The 21,186-nt window shown below is 52.3% G+C and overlaps 5 protein-coding genes across 5 annotated transcripts; 2 read left to right on the plus strand and 3 right to left on the minus strand.

Moving 5' to 3' along the window:
- Window positions 1-3,224: 3,224 nt before the first annotated feature.
- On the plus strand, window positions 3,225-4,576 carry SEPMUDRAFT_109102 (uncharacterized protein; the record flags this gene model as incomplete). Its single annotated transcript, XM_016900764.1, has 3 exons — window positions 3,225-3,274; window positions 4,223-4,316; window positions 4,349-4,576. 3 exons carry the CDS (start codon window positions 3,225-3,227, stop codon window positions 4,574-4,576), a joined length of 372 nt encoding a protein of 123 aa, XP_016760465.1.
- An 810-nt stretch (window positions 4,577-5,386) lies between these two features.
- Window positions 5,387-7,048, plus strand: SEPMUDRAFT_68171 (uncharacterized protein; the record flags this gene model as incomplete). Its single annotated transcript, XM_016909812.1, has 3 exons — window positions 5,387-5,681; window positions 5,708-5,833; window positions 5,868-7,048. The coding sequence occupies 3 exons, from the start codon at window positions 5,387-5,389 to the stop codon at window positions 7,046-7,048; spliced, it is 1,602 nt and encodes a 533-aa protein (XP_016760466.1).
- A 2,342-nt stretch (window positions 7,049-9,390) lies between these two features.
- SEPMUDRAFT_118275 (uncharacterized protein) lies at window positions 9,391-10,163 on the minus strand (the record flags this gene model as incomplete). The annotated part of the gene is made up of 2 exons (XM_016901412.1): window positions 9,391-9,561; window positions 9,657-10,163. 2 exons carry the CDS (start codon window positions 10,161-10,163, stop codon window positions 9,391-9,393), a joined length of 678 nt encoding a protein of 225 aa, XP_016760467.1.
- A 948-nt stretch (window positions 10,164-11,111) lies between these two features.
- On the minus strand, window positions 11,112-17,964 carry SEPMUDRAFT_118276 (uncharacterized protein; the record flags this gene model as incomplete). Its single annotated transcript, XM_016901413.1, has 9 exons — window positions 11,112-11,258; window positions 11,340-11,519; window positions 11,625-11,713; window positions 11,780-11,927; window positions 13,679-13,914; window positions 13,969-15,142; window positions 15,803-16,468; window positions 16,520-16,988; window positions 17,690-17,964. The coding sequence occupies 9 exons, from the start codon at window positions 17,962-17,964 to the stop codon at window positions 11,112-11,114; spliced, it is 3,384 nt and encodes a 1,127-aa protein (XP_016760468.1).
- A 96-nt stretch (window positions 17,965-18,060) lies between these two features.
- On the minus strand, window positions 18,061-20,007 carry SEPMUDRAFT_118277 (uncharacterized protein; the record flags this gene model as incomplete). Its single annotated transcript, XM_016901414.1, has 6 exons — window positions 18,061-18,393; window positions 18,448-18,618; window positions 18,643-18,905; window positions 19,020-19,414; window positions 19,538-19,763; window positions 19,896-20,007. The coding sequence occupies 6 exons, from the start codon at window positions 20,005-20,007 to the stop codon at window positions 18,061-18,063; spliced, it is 1,500 nt and encodes a 499-aa protein (XP_016760469.1).
- Window positions 20,008-21,186: the final 1,179 nt, after the last annotated feature.

A 21,186-nucleotide genomic window follows, 5' to 3' on the forward strand; every position in this document is an offset into this window, starting at 1 on the left:
GAAGAAGAAGAAGAAGAAGAAGAAGAAGAAGAAGAAGAAGAAGAAGAAGAAGAAGAAGAAGAAGAAGAAAAAGAAGAAGAAAAAGAAGAAGAGTGTTCAAATCGTACCTATACCTATACATACACATACATATACTATACCTCCTATACCCCCCTCCCACCTATGGCCTTACAAAAACCTTCATTTCTCCAAGACCGTCCTTCCGACCCTTTTTTCTTTTTCCCTCAAAGGACGAGAGTTATCTCCTCCATCCCCTCCATCTCCTCCATTCTCTCTTCTTCCCCTTTCCAATCCCTCTCTTCTTCCCTTTTCCAACCGTACACTAAAACAACTTCGGGCCGTATAGAAAAGAGGAGAAGGAGGAGGAGGATAGAAGCACTAACCACGTCAGTCACGATCGATCGATCGATTGAATAAATGAATAAATAAATCTGACTTGGAAACGAGGCGTCATTTGCTTCAACGAGGAGGTGTTTGGTACGGAGAGGAAGGATGGGGTGGAGTGAGGTTTTTGTTGGAGGTTGAGTTGAGTTGAGTGAGTTTAGAGCATTTTCGATGGAAAGGAGGACGGGGTGCGAATGAATGAATGAATGAATGAATGAATGAATGAATGAATGAATTAGTAAGTAAATATGTCGCTGCAGAGAGAGAGAGGAAGAGAGAGAAATCCTCCACTAGGTATAGCTTCCGTCTTGTCTTAGTATCGCATCAGTATAGTCCTGCGTAAAAAGGATGTTAAGGTAAGGTATACAAATAACAAGTCCCGGCGATTTGAAGAAATTTTTCGGATAATTTCTCGCGGGCGGAAGTTCTTGCTAGTAAGGTAGTAGTAATCTGGGTATTGGTGGTTGAGATTGGCTGACAACAAGTCAAAAACGCCGTTGTTAGTATCTCTGAGAGAAGAGAGAAGAAAGAGAGAGAGACGTTTTCTTACCGTTGAGAGTCTGTTTGGTGTTTTCGTGGTGTGTAGCTTGTATTAGCAGAAAAAAAAAACGTCTTTTGTGATGCGGTTTGTTATTGCGATTTGGACAACTGATACTTCCGGATCGAAGGAGTAGGGCTGAAGAAGAAGAAGAAGTCTTTTGAACCTTGGGCTTCTTATCACATTATGGCGACCATGAGGACATCAGGTTCTTCAGAGTACAAGTGTCGTACTGATTTCTTTTTGTAGTTGGTGTGTATGGCCTTGCAACGTCCCGTTTACGCTTTTCGTATCGTACAGTCTCCTTTTTCTCGTTAACCCTGGCAGTCTCTTCCAATCCGTACAGTCTTCTGGATGGACGGTGGCATATCTCTGAGTGTCTTTTGACTCACTGGATGATCCTTGAACGGTCGGTTCCCCCTTTTGGAGAAGAAGCGAGTACGTTATCCGTAGTCGAGGTACTTGTGGTCAGACAAGATGCTCGGAGGGCCGGATGCGTCGTTTGTATCAGGTACGATCGTAGACTTGTGGTGCCATGATTACTGTGATAGCATAGCTCTGTGACAACAGAGACTCGTTGGTGCGAATTGCAAACTCACTTGTGCGATATGAAAGAAGTTTGGCAGCTTTGTTGTGCTCTGTCTGGCTTGGTCACTGTTCGAATATCAAAAAAAATTTCAGCACATGGAACAGGAAAATAGTCAAGTCTAGCAAAAATTGAGCAGAGAAGTCAAATGACCCAACCAGTCTTGTCCAGAGTGAGTGCCCCAGAAGCTGATAGTGGGTCTTGGAACGGAGATCGAGCACGAAGAGTATGTGATCTCGTGCCACTAAGCCGATTGATGTATCTAATGAAAAATCCGTGTTGCTTCAAAAGTGATGATGGATAAGGCACCAGAGCCGAGACCACCAGAACCGCGAATAGCCATCTAGCCGGACATCATCTACCTCCTAGTGCGTATCGCGAAGTCTAGTCGTTGAGAAGTTGATTTGCCAGCCAGCCAGGGGGGGGAGGGGGGTGTGTACCTGTGTGTGTATGTACCTTTGTGGACACCATTGAGCGCTTAAGATTGGACTTGTTTGACGCGCCAGCACACATGGCCCCGCCCCGGGTAGCGTGCAGGATACGAGGTATTTGTACTGTTACATCCGCCTTCGTCTCAACCCAAGACCATGCCTTGCGATCAGCGCACGCGCGTGCCCGGCCAGTATATGAATGTAGCTGCTGCATGTTTCACTTCACTATCGGTGACTTCCGCTTGTTCCAGTAGCTATGCGGGATGCCACATGGCTCAAACCCTTTTTCCCAAAGTGAGTCAGCCCTGGATTGCAGCAAAAAAAGAAAAAAAAAGTAGTAGGCTGCCAGGTGGTCTCTCTCTCTCTCTCTCTCTCTCTCTCTCTCTCGCGGCCACCGGTATGGTCGTTTCTGTCGAGGATGTATTGTCCAGGTTGTGGGAGGCCGTAGACAACAACAACCCGCTGATCCAATCGACGCTCGCTCAATGTTGCTTATTTTCTTGCTGCTTCCAAGCTTCTAGTGACTTCTGGGATATGGTATCGAGAATGTACCCCCCCTGTGCTGCGTGCGAGGTTGCTCTATTGCGAGTTTCCAGATATAGAAAGATACATGTATAGTAGTAGAGAGTGCGGTCAGTCGCGGATGACCGGTTCTAGATGGGTCGCCGAAGAAAGCTTGTCATTCAAGGTTGTTTTGGATCGCTCATCAGCCTCCACACACAAAAAAAGGGCACTGTCTCTCCTTGTGCTGGCTGCTGGCTGCAGTGCTGCTACTACTGCTGCTGGCTGTGCTGCTGAAGTCTAACCTGCTCAAAACCTTGGCTTGGTTGACCAATTCACCGGGTCGTCCATCTGCTAAGCAGGGGTTTCGGTGGCCGGCCCATTAATGTATCCCAGCTAACCCAAGCCGACTCCCATTTCGAGCGTCCTTGCACAGACTACTGATCATCAGCTTGTGTGTGTGTGAACGACATGTCCAATGACTAATTCTCGCGAATTTAACCCTAACCATCCTATACCCCTCTGTGTGATCGATGCCACGCAACAAACAGAATTAGCACTAGGAGGAGCCATCCTTTTGATGAGACTTACTATACACTTTCTATTATGAGAGCACGGCCGGCCGAGCGTGCGGAGGAGTGTACGAATCGCTCGTCCGCCCGGGGGGGTCGCTGCTATCATCGTACTGTGCTAGACCGCTGCTTCTTGGCAGATGCACATGATAGCAAAAAAGTCACCCTAGGTCAGACCACCACCCCCCCAATCGGCTTCCATCGTAAAAAACATGCAGTCTATCTCTCAACAGACGGACTTGGTGACGGACGGCAGCGCCAGGTGCGTGGCCTTCGGCATGCTTTAGACCGCTCGCGAGAGCACTGCCGGGAAGAACATTATCATTGCTGCTGGGTCTGTAGTGTTCGAACCTTGATTCTCCAACTCTCAGTTCATTCATCGGGACATGTAGGCGTGGCTGCGAGACGTTCGCGGGTGCCCCTGATACAAGCTGTTGATTAGGTTGTTGGAACACAACCTCCCCATGTCATGGCCCTATCTGAGCTACAGTAGCTTTCAGCTGAGACTAGCTGGTCACGCCTTCGGAGCCGTGTTTGGTTGGAAGCATAGCGAGATCGGGGAGGGGGGGGGGGTTATTTTTTGTTTTATCTGTCGGCGTCTGAAGAGGGTATGGTATGGTCGTGCTTCGATTGCCGCTGCAGCGGTGGTGCACTGGTTGCGCATCGCATCTGTTCACATGCAGTCTGTTGGTAGACACACATCCTGGAAGCCGAAGCCTCGCCCGAGTGCACGGAGTCTCGATCATGTGTCGGTAGAGGACTCAGCTCTCCAGGGTCATTCCATCCAATGCCACTGCAGTGTTGATCTCGGAGTGTGCATGGGGGGGTGGAGGCGTCGCAATATGACGGGGGGGAGGGATCGAAAGTCACTCTGCAAGTGAATAGGTACGCTCCTATTTCGAAAGATTGCACCAGCAAAGAGGGAGAAAAAGGGAGGTGTCGTCAAAACAGAAATCTAGCGGAAGTGGAGACGCCTTTCCGCGGCGTACTGTGGAATGCAAGAGTCAAGGAGCAGGACACTTTCAAAGGACACTCGGAAGCTTAGTAAGCCTCGGCGCGGATTAACCTCCGCTCCGGCTAGCCTTGAATACTTCCTACATATACCTACCTACCTACCTACCTGCCTACCTACCTACCTACCTGCCTACCTACCTACCTACCTACCTACCTATCTATCCCCCTACGGGCTACTTTGCCTAAATTTCAAAAGAGAAGGACGAGAAGAAGAGAAGCCTAAGGACAAGGACAAGGATAAGGAGGAGGAGGACAAGGAGGAGGAGGAGGAGGAGGAGGAGGAGGTAGAGGTAGAGATAGAGATAGAGATAGAGATACCTAGGAAGTAGGAAGCCCGGGAAGAAGAAGCCCGGGAGGAAGGAGAAGACGCCTACCCGAGAAGAAGACGCCTACCCGCCCGAGAAGAAGACGCCCGATAGAGATAGAAATACCTAGGAAAAATAGAGAAGCCTACGAAGAAGCCTACGAAGAAGCCTATAAAGAAGCCTACGAAGAAGCCTACGAAGAAGCCTACGAAGAAGCCTACGAAGAAGCCTACGAAGAAGCCTAGAAAGAAGCCTAGGAAGAAGCCTAGGAAGAAGCCTAGGAAGAAGCCTAAGAAGAGAGAAAGTAATAGAGAGACAGCGATAGAGAGACAGCGATAGAGAGAGCGATATAGCGATAGAGAGATAGAATATATATACTATAAACATTGAAATTGGTACGCACTCCGTACTACTAACGGGCAGGCCTATAGGATATATTAGGTAGGCCCGTAGGATATAGGTACCTAGTATATTACCTAGGTATATATCTATATTGCCTAGTATACCTCCGTAAGCGTAGGTAGGTAGGAGATAGGTATAAAGTATAGGAGGTTCACCGGAGCGGAGGTTAATCCGCGCCGAGGCTTACTAAGCTTCCGAGTGTCCTTTGAAAGTGTCCTGCTCCTTGACTCTTGCCTGTGGAATGCCCTTACACTTTTCTTCAGACATGGATGCCAATAATGTGCCGACAAACGAAGACCGGGGGAGCACTTATTAGGTTCGCACCTAGGCGGGTACGTACCTGAGTCCAGGTCTCGGAGACTTCCAGCCCCGATCTGCATGCACCAGTAGTAGTAGCAGTAGCAGTAGCAGTAGCAGTAGTGGTAGCTGTTGTTGTTGTTGTTGTTGTTGTTGTTGTTGTTGTTGTTGCTGCGGATGTTGTTGTTGTTGCGGCTGTTGTTACTATTGCTGCTAACCCGTCGACCAGACTGCACGAGCCTACCGGGTCTGGTTATTATACATATCTGGTGCTGGCGCGCTCGTGGCGTGGGACGTCATGACCGCTTGTTTGCCACCGCAATGCCCCTATTGCGCGGCTGAAGCTATATCAGAATATGCAGTCGTCTCTCCCTCGGCGGCCTCGGGTGGTCGAAGGATCGTGCTGGAGTTGTAAGACCAAACGAGTGAAGTGCGATCTGGCCAAGCCGACGTGTAGACGGTGTGACGAGGCCCGCCAGGACTGTGACTATGGCGCCGCTCCGCCGTACCGTTGGGTGGGCGGCATGGCGCGTCGAGGTCGGCATGCTCCCCAGTCCCGCTCCTCCGAGTGCTCAGGCTCCTCCACTCCGCACTCTACCGCCAGCTCGACGGACGACGCGCCGGCGTGCCCATCACCGCCGAGACGTGGCTGTCGGACTTCCTCGGCGCCAGTGGAGGCAGTATCAGCAGTACCGGCACCGGCACCAGCAGCAGTACCAGCAGCAGTACCAGCAGCAGCAGCAGCAGCAGCAGCAGTACCACCACCAGCACCAGCCCCAGCCCTAGGACCAGCGCCAGCGCCAGTGTCGGCCGAGACGACTGCCTTGGGATCACCAGTGGCTCTGGCCTCACCCATTGACGACCAGATGCTGGTGCCCTACTTCATCAACATTGTCCTACCACGATACTGCCTCGGGGACTTTGTCCTGTCATTGGACCTTCACGCGCTGCTGGCAGTGGACGCCGTCCAAGGAGCAGTCATGGCCATCGCTCGAGCACACTTTGATATGCAAGGCAAGCATGGATCGGCACTGGCACGGAGCAGATCACGTCAAATGGCCATTCAAACCTTTCGCAGACAGCTGGCATCCAATATGAGTGAGGACGCTGCTCCGGACTTGTTGGCGACAAATGTCCTGTTTTGCATGTTGGATGGCATGATTGAACCCACACAGGAAGCAAACGCATCCACCGTCCATCTGAAAGGCGGATATGCCATCTTGGACCAATGGAAGTGTATCGTTCCTCGCATGATTTGTGAAGGCGGGATCCAGTCGCATCTGCTCTCCGTGTTTGCCACCTTGGACATTGTGCACGCCGTATTGAGCGGATGCAAATCATATTTCGAGCCTACAATATTCCGTATGATGGCCAATACGGAGACGTGGTGGGGCTGTCTGGAGCCCGACAATAGCTTTCTGATGACCTGGGAAAACTTGTGCCTGTTGGCAGCGCGCAGCAACATGGTATATTCCATTGTCAAGACGTACGGCCTCCAAGAGACTCGAAAGCGCATGGCTTTCTTCGGCGACACTCTCAGTCCTCCGCTGGGAGCACGCTTTGACTATCGCCAAGGACTAGTGGAGAATGGCGGCGGCGGCGGCGGCGGCGGCGGTGCGAATGGTGCACACCGGAAAGACGATTGGACTGCCTTTTGCGAATTGTTCGACATCTCCGCTCGCATCTTCTACGAACGAGCAATACGACTTCGAGAGGTCAACGACCCTACCGTACAACAATACACGCAGCATGCCGTTTCCATGCTGACCTCACACTGCTTTTCCGGCATGCTGCAGCACTGTCTCGTGCTACCCATGACGATTATCGGGGCGCATTGTATTGAGACGAGTCACCAATTGGCCATCTCCAGTGCACTATCACCGACAGTCTCCTACCTATCCTTTGGAGGCATGGTGGTATTGGAGCAATTTCTATGGGCGACGTGGACAAAGGGAAATTTCGAGGCAACCTGGTGGGAAATGTTTGAGAATATTGCAGAGAAGATTTTTGTGTTTTGATTATTAGCGAGTTTTCTTGGTTTTTTCTTTTTTCTTTCTGTTTTCATTTTTTTTCTTTGGATGCGAGCGACTATGATGAACAGCGGCTTGCGAGCTGCTTCGTTTGTGCAGATGTGACAGACACTTGCCTCAATTGGGCAATGATGAATGAATACTATTGGCCATTCCTTGAACGATGGCACCATTGACAACGCACCACCATTCCCCGACTGCTGTCTATCCATGACATGACCTGTCGTACTTGGGACGTTGTCCCTAGACGGTACAAGATGAGGTCTGTTGGAGGTCACGCGCTGGAATATTGGAATCTCAGGGGTCGGTCTGCTCCGATGCCCCCCCGCTCATACTGAGCTTCTGGAGTCCCCTCTGGACCCCTCAAATGTGATGAGGCTGACCAGCATTATATCGAACGAAGAAACCTTGAAGGCAGCTCCCTGGTGACCGATCGATGATGCTCAGTACAGCCATCTTGAATTGCAGTTTTCATTGCTGAAAGTGAGTATGAGTGTGTGACAGAGACCTGAGTGAGAGAGAGAGAGCTATACAACGGAGGAGGCATCAAGCTCATAGCCATGCGATATATACCATTCGCAAGCGACAAGTAACAGTCAGCCGTGTACAGATGTTAAAGACGTATACAATCACATCAAGAGGTCAGGTATCCCCTCCCCTATAGGCATGTATGTGATGTCAAATCTTCTGGTTGGAAAGCCAAGCTTCGCGATCTTGCGTGAGCCAAGACAAAAGTCTTGTCATTCATCATACCTCACACTCTGACCGGTGTTGGTGGTCGCAGCAGAAAACGTGTCGTCGGGTCAAGGATCTTGCCGGCCAGATAAGCAATTTAATCTTTTTTTTTTCTTCTCTTTCCGCTCCGCTCTGCAAGGAAGTCTGCGGATGGTCGATCGACCACGTTCTAGGCCGAAGCAAGCAAGCAAGCAGCTTTTCTCCAATGTGTGATCAACTGTGATGAATACCTACTACCTCCGTACCTTACAAGGCTTGTTATTACAGAGTACAGACATACACAGTGGGAGGAGGTACACCGTACGCCGTACACCGTACACCGTACAGCGGTAGCCCGGGTGCGTGGCCAGCCCCCCTAGCCCGGATATTGCCTTTTCGGCGATATACCCCCAAAACACCAAAAACACCCCCCTCTCCCCCTCTCCTCCCTCCCCCGGGCGAGCTGTCCGCTGTCCGCGCTAGAGAAGACAAGGGGGAAGGTAAGGGGGAAAGCAAGTCGTAGTGGGGATGTCTGATGATCTGAAAGCTATGTACCTGTCCGGTAGAATATATATTGGTATAGTGGGTCCCTACCCTAGTAGAACCTTCCCTCGGTGCCACCGTGCAAGGGAGGCACCGAGCACGGTTCCACCGTGCCTGGGTATCACCACGTTTACTCCTTCCTCCGCTCTCTGCTAGGGGGGCCGGAAGTCGGTCGCCTACGACCGAAATCCTCCCTTTACGCCTACGTTTGCAATCCATCATATGCAGCGAAAGGTGTATGTCAACGAGTGTGCGCGGTAGGTAGTCCATTTGGTGGTTCGCTTCCCTAGTGCAATCGGAATTCCATCGTACCGTGCGTCGTCGTACGTTATCGCCAAGTTGCCCTTGTCATTGGATCTCCTGTCCTTCCGTCTACTTAGGCGTCCCCGTAGCTGACTGATACGGTCCTAACTACGAACTTGGTATAATCGGTACTGACTTGCGCGACGGTTCTTTACGAGCCTTTTCTTAGTGAATTCCGAGTGCATTTTGTCGCGTTTCCATAGTAGGGTTTCTAGTATACTCGTGGAATCCGTGTATAATAAGGGGAAAAGGTGCATGCGTGCGACAAAGGAAAAGGTAGTGTAGGTCCCGTAGTTGTGTGTGTTTTGGTAAGACTGTTGGGTGTGATCGTCTCGGTCGCGGCTTGTGTCGGTCGCACCGTGCCTCGGTTGCACTATGTATTGGTCGCTCAGTTGGTCGATCGGTCGCACCGTGCGACGGTCGCGTCGCGCGTCGCGTCGCGCCCCCTCCCGGCCGGCAGTTTTCAAAGATCTGGCACTCGGTACCCTAGATTCTCCGTAAGGCGGGCCTCTAGCTCCATCCGTACAGTCTCGAATCGGGCTGTGTCGGCGAAGGTCGCATAAGTCTGAAGTTAGGCCAGCTATGCTTGGATGTACCCGTCCGCGTTTGCTACTCGTCGTATATCTGGCGTGGCATTCAATGTTTCCCTAACAGTGTTCAGGCGTTCTAGTAGCTTCGTCCGCGTAGCGGCTGTCGGCGTGCCCGGAGGCATCGTCCTGTTTACGCGGACCGTCTGGCTGGGTCCTTGTGGACCGCGTCCTTCTGCCGACTCACGTCTCGGGGACCTGGATCTGTCTCTCTCGTTCTCCCGGAGGCTGTCGTCGCGGGTTCTGCGCGTAGAGGGTGTCGTGCGGACTCTGCGCTAGGTAGTAGGAGTACTTGTTACCGACCTCAGCTGTCGGTACGTAGTAGGCGTCTGTAGCTTCGTAGGTGTTGTCGTCCTAGTTGGTCTCGTCTTTGCCATCGTCAGGTCAACTGGGGCCGGCTGTTCCTTCCTATAGTGCTAGGCTAGCAGCGTTTGTCCTACCTAATCTACCCAGTCTGTTAGACTCTGTAGTTGTACAGGGTCATTTTCGGACCACAGCCCTACGCGGACTCCCGTGCCGTGCATCAATCCATCGCCCGCTTCGTTAGCTACCTTGCAGAGGTATTCTGCCTCTCGGAGTGTCATCTTGCGGAGCTCTGTAAATACTCTGGTACGGTAAACTATTGTAGGCATCGGAGATCTCGGGGACTGGTTCCTGATCCATTGGTATAGGTTAGCCTCTGCCTTGATCGCCGGCGTCCGGGGTGTAAAGCGTTGCGGCGCTTGTTGCTTCGTCCGAATGGGTGTTTGGGGTTCTAGGCGGGCGGGTTCTGGGTGGGCGGGTTCTGGGTTTGTGTAGCCTCGCGCCACAATCTGTAGCAGCGATGCTACGGTCTGGTCTCCTAAGAACACCATCTGGGTTCTGTCCCCTTTGACCTTGTGGTACGCGTCTGCTATCTTCACGGCCCATTGCGTCGCGAGGTCTAGGTTACGTATCAGCCAATCCGTGTTGGACATTGTTCCGTCCGTTAGCACCGTATAGCGGACGTCCATCTCCTTACGGTACTATCTATCGAACACAGTGCGGTCTACCGGTCCGAGGTTCTCGAGGATAGTGGTCGCTTGCTCTGCCGTCGGTAGTGTATTTGCAGTGAATGATTGGACGGGGCCAAAGATTTCCCACATAGGTCTCGGCATGCGGGTCGGGATTTCTAGCATAAGGTCCACCATTGCATTTACCATCTCCATCCCGTGTTGGAGGGCTTCGCTAATGAACTCGGGTATGCTCTGGTATCCCAGCCGTGCAAATCCTTGTCCCAGAACCTTTATTGCTCTAGGACCCGACTTCTCTACCAGTTGGGTCACCAACGTAGCTTCTGCTCGCCCGGTCGCTCGGTCGAATACCGTTGGACGGTAGACATAAGGCAGGCCTGGTCTGAATGCTGGTAGATAGAGGAACGGCGACACGGCCTTTATAGCATCGGCGACCTTCTCTACGTCAATCTCCATCCATACTCGCTATCGGGCTGGTACCTCTGGTAAGGTCGTATCTGGCTGTGCTTTCTGAAATAAACTGCCGATGTGCACCGTAGTGCGCTCCGGGTTTGGGCTTCGGAGAAAAAGATCCCCAATCGCCGGGGTTGGTGCTGTCGGGGGAGGGGCATCGTCTATGCGATAGTCATCGTCGTCGTCGTATGTACTAGTGAGGTCGTCGTTGGTTCCGGATCTCATACCCGTCATCGACTTCGGAAGCCGGTTGTCCCTCTACGCCTTGATCGTTTCTTCAGCGTACCGAGGAATTTCGGATACTATGCGGTATCCGTCCCGGTACACCAAGTACTATTGTTGGTCGGTAAGCGTAGTGACCTTGTCTGCGCGGACGATTCTTAGGATGAACGGGTCTTCCTGCGAGCGGTTCCCAGCTATGTACCAATTTGCGAAGGTGTCAATTGAGCCATCGTTGAGCTACGCCTCGACATCGAAGATGAGCATGTCCAACCCCGTCTCCGGGAATTGGGAATCGAGTTGCCCGCCTTTTAGCTTCCATCCGTCCGAAAAATCGTACCCGGTAATGCCGGCCTTCGGATAGGCGATGAGCAGTTGTAGCAGGTGCTGGATGGAACTCTACCAGGTAACCTCGGTGCTTCGGTACTAGGGGTAGCAATCTCTCCAGATGTGCTAGAGGCTATAGACAAACGGTGCAATGGCTCCTAGTGGCGGCTTCTCGTCGTACACTAGTTCGGTGTACTGAACAAAGTGCTTTGCTCGGTCCTGCCGGCTCATTTGACCGCCGTCAAAACGGTAGGCTAGCATCTTGGATCCGACGATAAGCTCCGCGTTGCATAGGTAAAGATGTGCTTCCTCGCGGAATGCCTGAAATTCGCCGTAAGCTCGTATATATGCGGTCGCTTGTACGGCCCCGTTTGCTCAGGAGTTTCGAGCTTCAAATTCTCGAACGCGTTCAATTGCCTGCCTTACGAGCTCTGCTTTGGCCTGCGCCGAGATTTCCATAGTGTGGCCTACGGTGTACTGGCCCTGGCTATCTTTGATCACCGACTTGCCGACTCCTTCAGTCTAGTAGAAAGCCGGAAACCCAGTCCTTGGCTTCCCTTCGAGATTCGTATTCTTCTTACCGAAGAAAGGCACCAGTATCTTTTTGTCTCGTAGCGCTTCGTACAGGCCGAGGTACTCTCCACGGAGGATCTGCGGCTTGGTAGGATCGTAGAAGGGGCCCGCAGTCTCGGGTACTTGTAGGTACGAGATGTTGTTTTGCTCGGGCGTCTAGCGGAGGATGGTAACGTCGTTCTGCGGCTTCGATCGTAGATGTTCGTCGAATTTCCTGCCTGCTAGTTCGCTCGGTGCGTTCCTCGTCCGCTCCCTACCCTTAAAGGGATCGAATGCCACCGGGTCCACCTCCTGGCCATTCTCAATTCCTATGTAATAGTGCATCACTCCCTTGGTCTGGAGAACCCCGGGTCGTAGTAGTATTACCCCTTCCTGTGTACCGTAGTACTGAACTAGTCCCGGAAGTCTGGCCGGTGGCTCGATGTTCCAGGTTCCCGGGTACTCTAGTCTGGGGATTACCGCGCCGTCGATCGTCGTCCTTATAAGCGTTCCGTAGTCTGCGTAGTCCTACTGGGTGACCTGGTTATAGGTTTCCAGGTCAAATCCTGGCTGCAGATGTCGTTTGCCGTTAATGGTTACTCGGAGTTGAAGCAAATCGGCTCGTGTCAAAGTGTCCTCTACTGGAATAGCCTCACCGGCGACCATGTTGATAAGGACGCTAGTATTGGAGTTCCGGCCGTATTTACCCTCCAGCTATGCAGGTCTGATTGGCAACGACTTCTGGACGGTGAAGTCGTACACTGCATCAAGCTCGGTAACTCCTATCAAAATTGGATCTACCGCGGGTAAGTAGTTGTACTTTGTCAACATGTAGATTTTCAAGAAAACCTTGAACTCGTACCAGGATTCGTCGGCAGGAGGGATGCGAGTAAGGTGCTTATAGTAACCCTTGCGGTATGCGACCATAGCCTCCCAAACTTGGGGGGTATACACCCGGAGGTGACCCACGACGACGCCCTTAGTATCAGCACCATCCTCAGTTACTCTCCGAAACTACTTAGGCATTTCGGGTATTGGGTCTTAGTCTGCCTATCCCGCGTTATCAAGTCGGTCCGTCATCTTAGTATAGTACTACGAATGCTCGTCTAGGAGGGCCTTATAGGTAGTAGGACCGTAGTCCTGTCGACCGTGTAGTAGTGTTGCACGGCCTCCTCCGTCCTTACGTTCAGCAACGAGCGTAACCCTTATGTCTGCGACTGGGGGCACGTCTATATAGTGCGGTGTTAAGCGTATATGTAGTAGATGCGGGTGTCAAACGCGTGAATGTGTGTGTAACGGTGGATCTAATGTTGGCGTAACGGTGTCTGCTGGTGTAATAATGGACGTGTGTCTGCTGGTGTGATGATGGACGTGTGTCGCGGCAAGCAATGTTTTTGTGGGTTGTTACTGTGTTTGTGTGCGACGCGCTTTTGTGGAATGTTTGCACTCGCTCCATTGTGGTCGCCCAGCAACGTCGCGTTCTGTCACATTCCACTACGTTCGCTTGTGTCGAAAGAAATGCTGAATTCCTACAAGGTAGGATGTCTACACGGTCGCACCGTGCGTTGAATTGCATATCTTCGGAATGATACTGCGTCACCGCTCCAGCCCGGCTAGGCTGTTGCGTCCTTTCCAGCGCCCGGCTTTCGTTTGCGTCGGAGTAGCTAGTATTCGGGCACGGTGGCCTCGATTGGTGGCACAAGGTGGGAGTGCCTTGGTTGGAAGAGGTGAAGATGGTCACCGTGGAAATGCCCTCGGATCTTCTTGCTATTGATCTGTCTCAATGTGTACGATCTTTGATGGTCACCCCTATAGCCAGTGACAACAAACGGCCCTCGGAAGGTAGGTATAAGCTTCTCTCTCTTCCCTTTATTAGAGGTATCTTCCAACATTACGGCTTGCCCTGGGTAGAATGTCTGCCCACTTACACCGGCGTCGTACCGGGTCTTCTGCCGGTCGCGCCGAGTGTTATCTCGCTCTTGGACGTCCTCCAGGACTCCTTGCCTCCTAGCCATAAACGTATACACCAGTAGTGCCATTTCGGAATCGCGCGGAATGTCAAAGTCTGGTGCGGTGAACCAATCGAGGAGGTCTTGTTTGGAAGGTGTTGGCAACGCCCACTCTGTCGGTTGCATATCCGACGGCTTGTACCCGAAGGCAATCTCTGCTGGTGAGTAGCCTAGGTACTAGATGTACCTAGAGTTGACATCCTTTGTACGCTTGTCCAGATCGAGGTCCCAATTTGGATAGGACTCAACGAATCCTCTCAAGTCGGCTTCCATCAATATGGCTACCGACTTCATCATAGTCTTCTGAAGGATGTTATTAGCCTTCTCGACCATCCCCACTGGCCTCGACGCTCCCGATAGTGCGTACGCGAGGTAGATGCCATTCAGCTTGCAGAACTGTCTAGTTTCCTTCGCGACGTAGTGCTTGCCCGGATCGCAGAAGATCGCCGCTGGGGTCGGGTAGTAGGCAATATATGCCGCCAGTCCATCTACGGTATCCCTCGCGGAGCAACCTGGTGCTGCAGAGGTAAAGGACATGCGGTCGAAATAATCGATAAGGTGTAGTACGTACCTGTTTCCCCGGGCAGTCTCCGGGAATAGACCAATCCAGTCCATCCCAAACAACTGCCACGGTCCCATTACCTCGATCGGTTGCTGCGGTTGTGACCTGGTGCGGTTGGTATACCTCGCGCACTGGATGCACCCAAGGATGTACTCTCGGACGTTACTGGCGATGTTTGGCCAGTAGACTCCTGACAATTTCTTGATGGTGATGTCGGCATGAAAGTGGCCCTTGTCGTCGTGGACCTGCTGTAGCAGCGGACCCACCTCCCTTGGGAGGAGGCACACTGCCCACTTAGAGGTTTTGGTCCTCTGGTACAACAGTCGACCGTTCCTTTCGTTATAGCGGTAATGCATTGATTGCCTCTTGAATGCCGCTCGTTTGGCTGCGTCCACTGGTGGGAGCTCTCCTGTGGTGCAATATCGGTACATGTCACCGTACCATAAGGATCTCTCAAGTTCGGTGTTCTTCATCGGCTGGCTTGTCGTCGTAACGGAGAAGCTGGTCCATCCCAATGGGTACGGACCCTCGTCAGTGAAGCCAATAGAGAGCACGGTGTCAACACTATGTGCTTGGTAAGTTCTTACCATCTTCGCTGTAAGTTGTTTTAGCTTGTCTTGGTAGCTACCCTTACTAGTCTTCCAATACCACTCATCGCCTAGTGGATGTACGGTAACCTTATTGGCGAGATCTCTGATCATCGGCGTCTCTTTTATCGACTCGTCCTCGTCGAACTCGAAAATCGTTCGGCTGAGGCCGTCGGCTGCTGCGTTCTTTTTTCCAGCAATCCATTCGAAACGGATGTTGAGCATCCGGAGCTTCTGTGCCTATCGGAAGTAGATGTCTTCGTAGGTATAAGAGTTCAGGAATCCCTCTAGAGGTTTCTGGTCACAAAACACGGTGGAGACTTGCTCTACCTGTAGCCAATGTTTGAACTTCATGGCTCCGCGAAAAATCACCAACAGTTCCCTCTTGTAGGTGTCGTAATTTCGCTCGGTCTTTGTGAACCTGAACGAATTATACCAGAGCGGCCTCTCTTCCCTATTCTGGATTTGGGTAATGACTATCCCGGCACCCCCTCCGGACGCGTCCGTATATATCCGGCATAGCAGTTTCGGGTTATGTCCGAACATTGCTGCTGCCGTGTAACACAGTCGCTTCAGGAGGTTGAAGGACAGGTCTTGTACCGAAGTCTAGACAAACTCCTTCTTTCCGGTGAGTATAGTAAGGGGGAGCGCTACCTGGGAGAAATTTTTAACCTAGCGTTTCGTGGTCTGGACGGTGCCAAGGAACTCGCGAATATTTTCTTGCGACTGGGGTGTCGGCCACTCCTTGATCCTTCTCAGGGCGTCTTCTTTAATCATCATTCTGCCTCCCAGATAGTACTATCTGCCGAGTGCGAAGATTTTTGTTATAAACAGCCGGATCTTTTTGGGAGAGAGCTTCATCTGTGCCTATAGTAGTCGCGGCAGGACGTGCACCTTGAGGTAGTCGTATCCTTCAATAAAGACGCGGTCGTCGGGAATGCTATCTCCTATTGCGCCGAAGCCATTATCTATAAATACGGAACAATGCTGTACGTCTGGTCGTTCGCCGCCGTACATTAGTGAGGGTTCTGGGTCTAGCGGTAGTATTGCTCCCAATGCGATGTGCATCAGCTCGGTCATAGTGAACGACGCCGACCGTTCGCCCTGTAGCATTCTCGTTAGTTGATATTGACCCATTCCTAGTACCGAGAACGCCAGCAGGTACCGATCGTCCGGGTGTATGGGAACCGACCAATAGGCATGCTTGATGTCGAATTGAAAGTACAACTTGTAAGAGGGATTTGACAAGAAGTTATGCACTGCTTCCTGATTATGCATCCAGTTGCCTGGTTGGTCTTCGTATACCCAATAGTAGTCAAAGACCAACCGAGGCTGCTCCTGTCCCTCTCGCGGTACGATCATTGGTGCCGTATTCCATTCGGATAGCTTGCCGTTCGCATAGAACGTTTTCTCGTACATGCCAGCATCGATCCCGTCCTGGATAATACGGCGAAGCCAGTACTCCTTCTGGCCGGCGTATCTGCGCTGCTTTGTACTGTGCACCGGGGTTCCCTCTTTGAGTCGCACCCGGTGATGTATGAGGTCGATCGGTGGGATGTCCTTGAGATCGTCTACAAAGATGTCCCGGTACACCTATAGCAGGGCTTTTACCTTGTCCCTCTGCTCCTCGGTCGTCGCCAGTAGTCCAACCGCTGGGAACCCTCTGTGCTTGAACCAGTCGTCCACTTCCTCAGGCCCTAGGACGTCTGTGGTGTTCAGGCGGACCACTCGTCGCTCTACGGGAAATGGTTGTTTTGGTGGCTCGGTGGTCTTTGTCTCGAACACGGTAGCTGGTCGGACCGTGTTGACCGAACGGCAGTCTGGGTCTGGGTACTTGAGGCAGTAGAACCTTAAGCCGTACCTATAAGGTACTAGCAGGTCCGACGGGTCTGCCGTCTCCTGGATCTTCCATTCAAAATACAGCTGGTTGTGCTTCACCGCAGCCAGCAGGACTGCTGTATCTTCTTGGGTCTTCTCGGTTATTGTCGGCGCTGCCGGACGAGGTACTAGTACCCGTGGTCTTGATTTGGGCTCTGGTAAGAGTTCTTCGAATGTGGGGCTCGGTGGCTCGTACTCGTCGCTATTGTCAAAGTTCGGTAATGCTTGTATAAATGCAGGATCGGGTTATACTTGTGTAAATAATGGTTCTTGTGTCGTATTAGCAATGTTTGATGTGGTCTTGATACTCTCCAATTGTAGGTTCGCATCAAGCCTTTTTGCGTCCTGCTAAGGACTCCTCAGTTTTCCTCCTCGGAGGTATCATCCTCCGAGGTCGTAGACTCTAAGTCCGAGCCGGAGCTATCGCTGTCTGATTCCGTCTCGCACTACGGTGCCGGTAGAACCTTGGTCACCTTCGCTATAGTAGGTACCGCAAGTTCGGTCCTTGTCTCCCTACGGCTCGGGTCACCAATGTATAGGCTCTCTTCCCGGATGTCAATCATTGCATACACGCTGTAGAGCCACGGAATGCTAAGCAGGAGCAGCAATTGGTGATGTTGGCATCTCTTCTCGGTGCCTGTGGTAGACGGTGCGACCACCGCCCAAGTACGACGATAAATCCCATACGTGGATATATTGATATACACCCAGTGGCGGAGCGGTACAGTGTCCCTACTAGCTACCCCTATGAACAACTGCCGCGAGTCGATCTCGCCGAGACTCCTCAATTGGAGCCCTAGCTTCTCGACGAGCGGCATGTAGATCACATTCAGATCCGAGCCCTAGTCGGCGTAGGATAGGTAACAGGGTATAGATACCCTTCGAGACGATTTGTCCTTCTACACTTCGACCGCGACCGAGAATAACTTGCCTTCCTTGCCCAAGTGGGCTCGGAAGTCCGTGGTGACCTCGGTGTCTGAAGGCATACGGTTCACCGCGCTCACATTCGAAATCTTGTGCATCTCGCGGTTTATAGTCGGTTCAGTCTCTTCGTTATCGGCGCCGACTCCGAGGTATGCTTCAGTAACGTGCTTTTTCTTGTTCTTGCCTCGCGGCTCTCGCGGGGCTTTGCTTAGGGTGATCGTGTCATCGCGGAACTTCGGTGAGAGTTGGAACATCTCCTATAGGTCGACACTTAGCTTTTGGCGCTGCCAGATGCGTTTGGTCAGGCTCTTGCTCGTGATTAGGCCTTGCTCCATGTAATATTGAATGGGTTACAGCTCCTTCCGAGACTTCTTCTTTTTCTTGGGAGCCGCCGGCAGTATTGGGATAAATCCCGGTGGCGGCGGTGGGCCTTCCACCATAGGGTTGTCGACATCGTGGTCGATTAGGTCGTGTATGCCCAGTAGGCGGTGGACTCGGTCAGGTTGCTCTGGAGCTTCTAGTGCTCCGCCTAGTGCCTCCGGTGCTTTGCCCGGTCGTCCGGCCATCGGGTCGAAACGCTGAACATGCTTTCCCGGCTCGGTGCGAACGGCCGGCATCGAGAGCTTAGTGAGTTCTTCGCCTAACACCTTGTCGCCCAGGTTGGCGTAGAAGTCCACTCGTTCCTAGTTGCCATCCTCGTCGACAAAGAAGAATCTGTTGGCGTTGGCAAACGCTACCTTGCGCTTAGGGGCTTCGTCTTCGGTGTCTTCCGGCGTGAATATCCTGTACGAATCATACACGCTTTCGACGTCCGATTCCCCGTCGTCAGTGACGTACCCGACTGTACGCCGTACCGGTAGGGTGATCGCGTTCGGCCCTAACGCCTGAGACCCCGCTGATACTCCCGACTACTATGCATTATCTCCGAATACCACGTTCTTGAGCACATTCTGTTCGTCTCGTGATAGTGGTGGAGGGTTGCCTAGGCATTCGGTACCCTTGACTGCCTTGTAGCCCAAGACGCCGTCTTTGATACAAAGGAATCCTATTGAGCGGTCATACTTGCGAGAACCATTGACGAACTCGTTTCGCGATGTCTTTAGGTCAAACCTACGATCGAACGTACGGCTGGTTGTTGGGTTGCTCGGTGTCGGGTTGCTCGGTAGCACCGAGGCTAGCGGCGGCGGTAGTACGGCTGCAACTGGGGTCGGTGCAACTTACTGTGTTGCCGGCGCTGTGCTGGGCTGATAACTAGGGCCAGCACCTTAAGAGGCCGTATTTGGGTTCGCGCCCGGTGCGGCGCGCTTACCTTTTCCCTGCTGATTGCGTTTCGGGAGGAGCGTATAGCCATACTTGTCACACAGGGCCAATATCTCCTCGAACGAACTCAGTCCACCGTGTGCGGTAAGCAGCTTCTGGTTCGGGACAGGAACTGCTGGTACTTCTATAGTTAGCGCACGGAGCTTGTAACGGTCAAACGGGTAAGGGTCTCGCCTAGACAGGTCTTTCAGCTGGTTGAGGGCGTCTATCTTGTCTGCCGGGATTCGGAACGTATCTGATCGGCCATCTTTGACGGTCAGTGCTAGTATGAGCTCGTCTATAAGTTCCAGTCTCTTGTTCTCAATCATTACGTCCACAAGTTTGCGCTCTGTCTCTAGGCGCTTCTGTTGCAGGACGGAGTGCTTATACGCTCCGTACAACGACCTGGTAGTCGTGACTGTACAGTACTCTAGCGATTTCATCATCAGGGCTGGGTTATGGATTCTACGGAGGTAGGCCTCAATGGCTATAGAGAGGAAGGTGACATAGAGCGGGCTTAGATCTTACCCGTTCTCGTGGTCTTGCCCGCTACAATTAAGAAGAAGATCTATCGCTCGGTGGTAGTACTCGAGCAACGTTTCGTCCGGCGATTGGCGTAGCTTCTGGAGCTTTGGCAGCGAGGACTTATCTGCCACATCGCGTCTTCCGTACCGGCCGAGGAAGAGGTTCTTAAATGTTTGAAGGTCTTTCTCGGTAGCTTGGGACACGCTCTCGTTAGAGAGAATCTTTCGCACTATCTAGTTACGGTCGGCCCAGTCTTCGGCATCGCTGCCGAATTGCAGATAGGAATCTATAGCGGATAGCATCTCTATAGGAGGTACTCTGCGGTTAGCGTACTGCTTAGCGAGCTCGAACTCTACCTTACGAAGCCAACGGGTGCCATTCTGTGTCGTCCCATCCTTCTTCTTCCCGAAGAAGTACGGGATTTGCGGTCCGGCAGAATTCATAGCAGTGTGCTTGGCGTCGGCACCGTTCATTGTGGCTAGAGCGGTCTCTTGAAGGTAGTGCGTCTTGATTAAATCGAATGTCTGGGGTCCGAGCAGTTCTCTCAAGCGTTCTTCTTTAGTGGGAACGTACGGATACGGTGATCGTTGAGGGGTGTGAAAATCCTCGGAGCTGTATCCTGCCTAGTGCAACTCCTCGGCCAGCGTACTTGCTTGTTGGGTGACTTCTGGTAACGGTGTGCGTAGTGTCATACGCTGGTGTCACCGTGTCTTGGTGTCACCGTGTCTTGGTGTCACCGCGTCTCGGATGCACCGTGTGAATGAGGTGAGGAAACGTCGGATATAAGAGGATTGGGAGGATTGAGAATTCTGGTCTTAGGGCGGGAGACTCTGGGTATATGTATCGACGAACTTGCCTCGATTGTTCGATGGTTTTCTGGAAGGTATGAACTCTTACGGAAGGTGTCGTGAAGCTTTGCGGGCAAGTGCGGTCCGACTAATGGAAGTCTCGATCTGTGACCGGGAAGGTGCAGTTCGGCCAATGGAAGTCGTCGCTCAGTTTTGACAGCTTATGAACTCTGATCTCTTGCAGGCCTTGAGTGCCGGGGGAGGTAAACTTGTGCAGATGTGGATATACCGTGGATTTGGGTAATCCGCGTGTAGGGGAAGTCGTGGATGCGGTGTGTTTCTCGCTTCCGTGGAGCTGTCGCCCTGTAGCACCGTATAAATCTACACACGGTAGACCCGTTCCCTAGCTGCACCGTACAAATCCGATCAAACTCAACCTCTTTCACGTACAACGTACGGTCTGATTTGTCGAGCACTTTGGGGGGAATTGGCGGCAGGCAACGTAGGGTGTCCCCAGCGGTTCTCGGTGGCTTTCCGAGGCGCTGATTGAGCTCCCGGAACCTTAGTGCGCCGTATTGCGTAGCGGCAAGCTACTCGTCCGTCTGGAGCTCCTCCGAGGAAGGCCGGGCTAGTAAAGACCGGTCCCCAAGGTGGTTCCAGAACAGGACTCCTTACAACGGCGACTTCGCGTACTCGAGCACCTTGCAAGGGGATACTCTTTCGGCGGTCCGGGAACTGGGAACGCTTCCTACAGCGTCCACCAGAGAAGACAAGGGGGAAGGTAAGGGGGAAAGCAAGTCGTAGTGGGGATGTCTGATGATCTGAAAGCTATGTACCTGTCCGGTAGAATATATATTGGTATAG

The sequence above is a fragment of the Sphaerulina musiva genome (genome assembly GCF_000320565.1).
Source record: "Sphaerulina musiva SO2202 unplaced genomic scaffold SEPMUscaffold_6, whole genome shotgun sequence".
Classification (NCBI taxonomy): Eukaryota; Fungi; Ascomycota; class Dothideomycetes; order Mycosphaerellales; family Mycosphaerellaceae; genus Sphaerulina; species Sphaerulina musiva.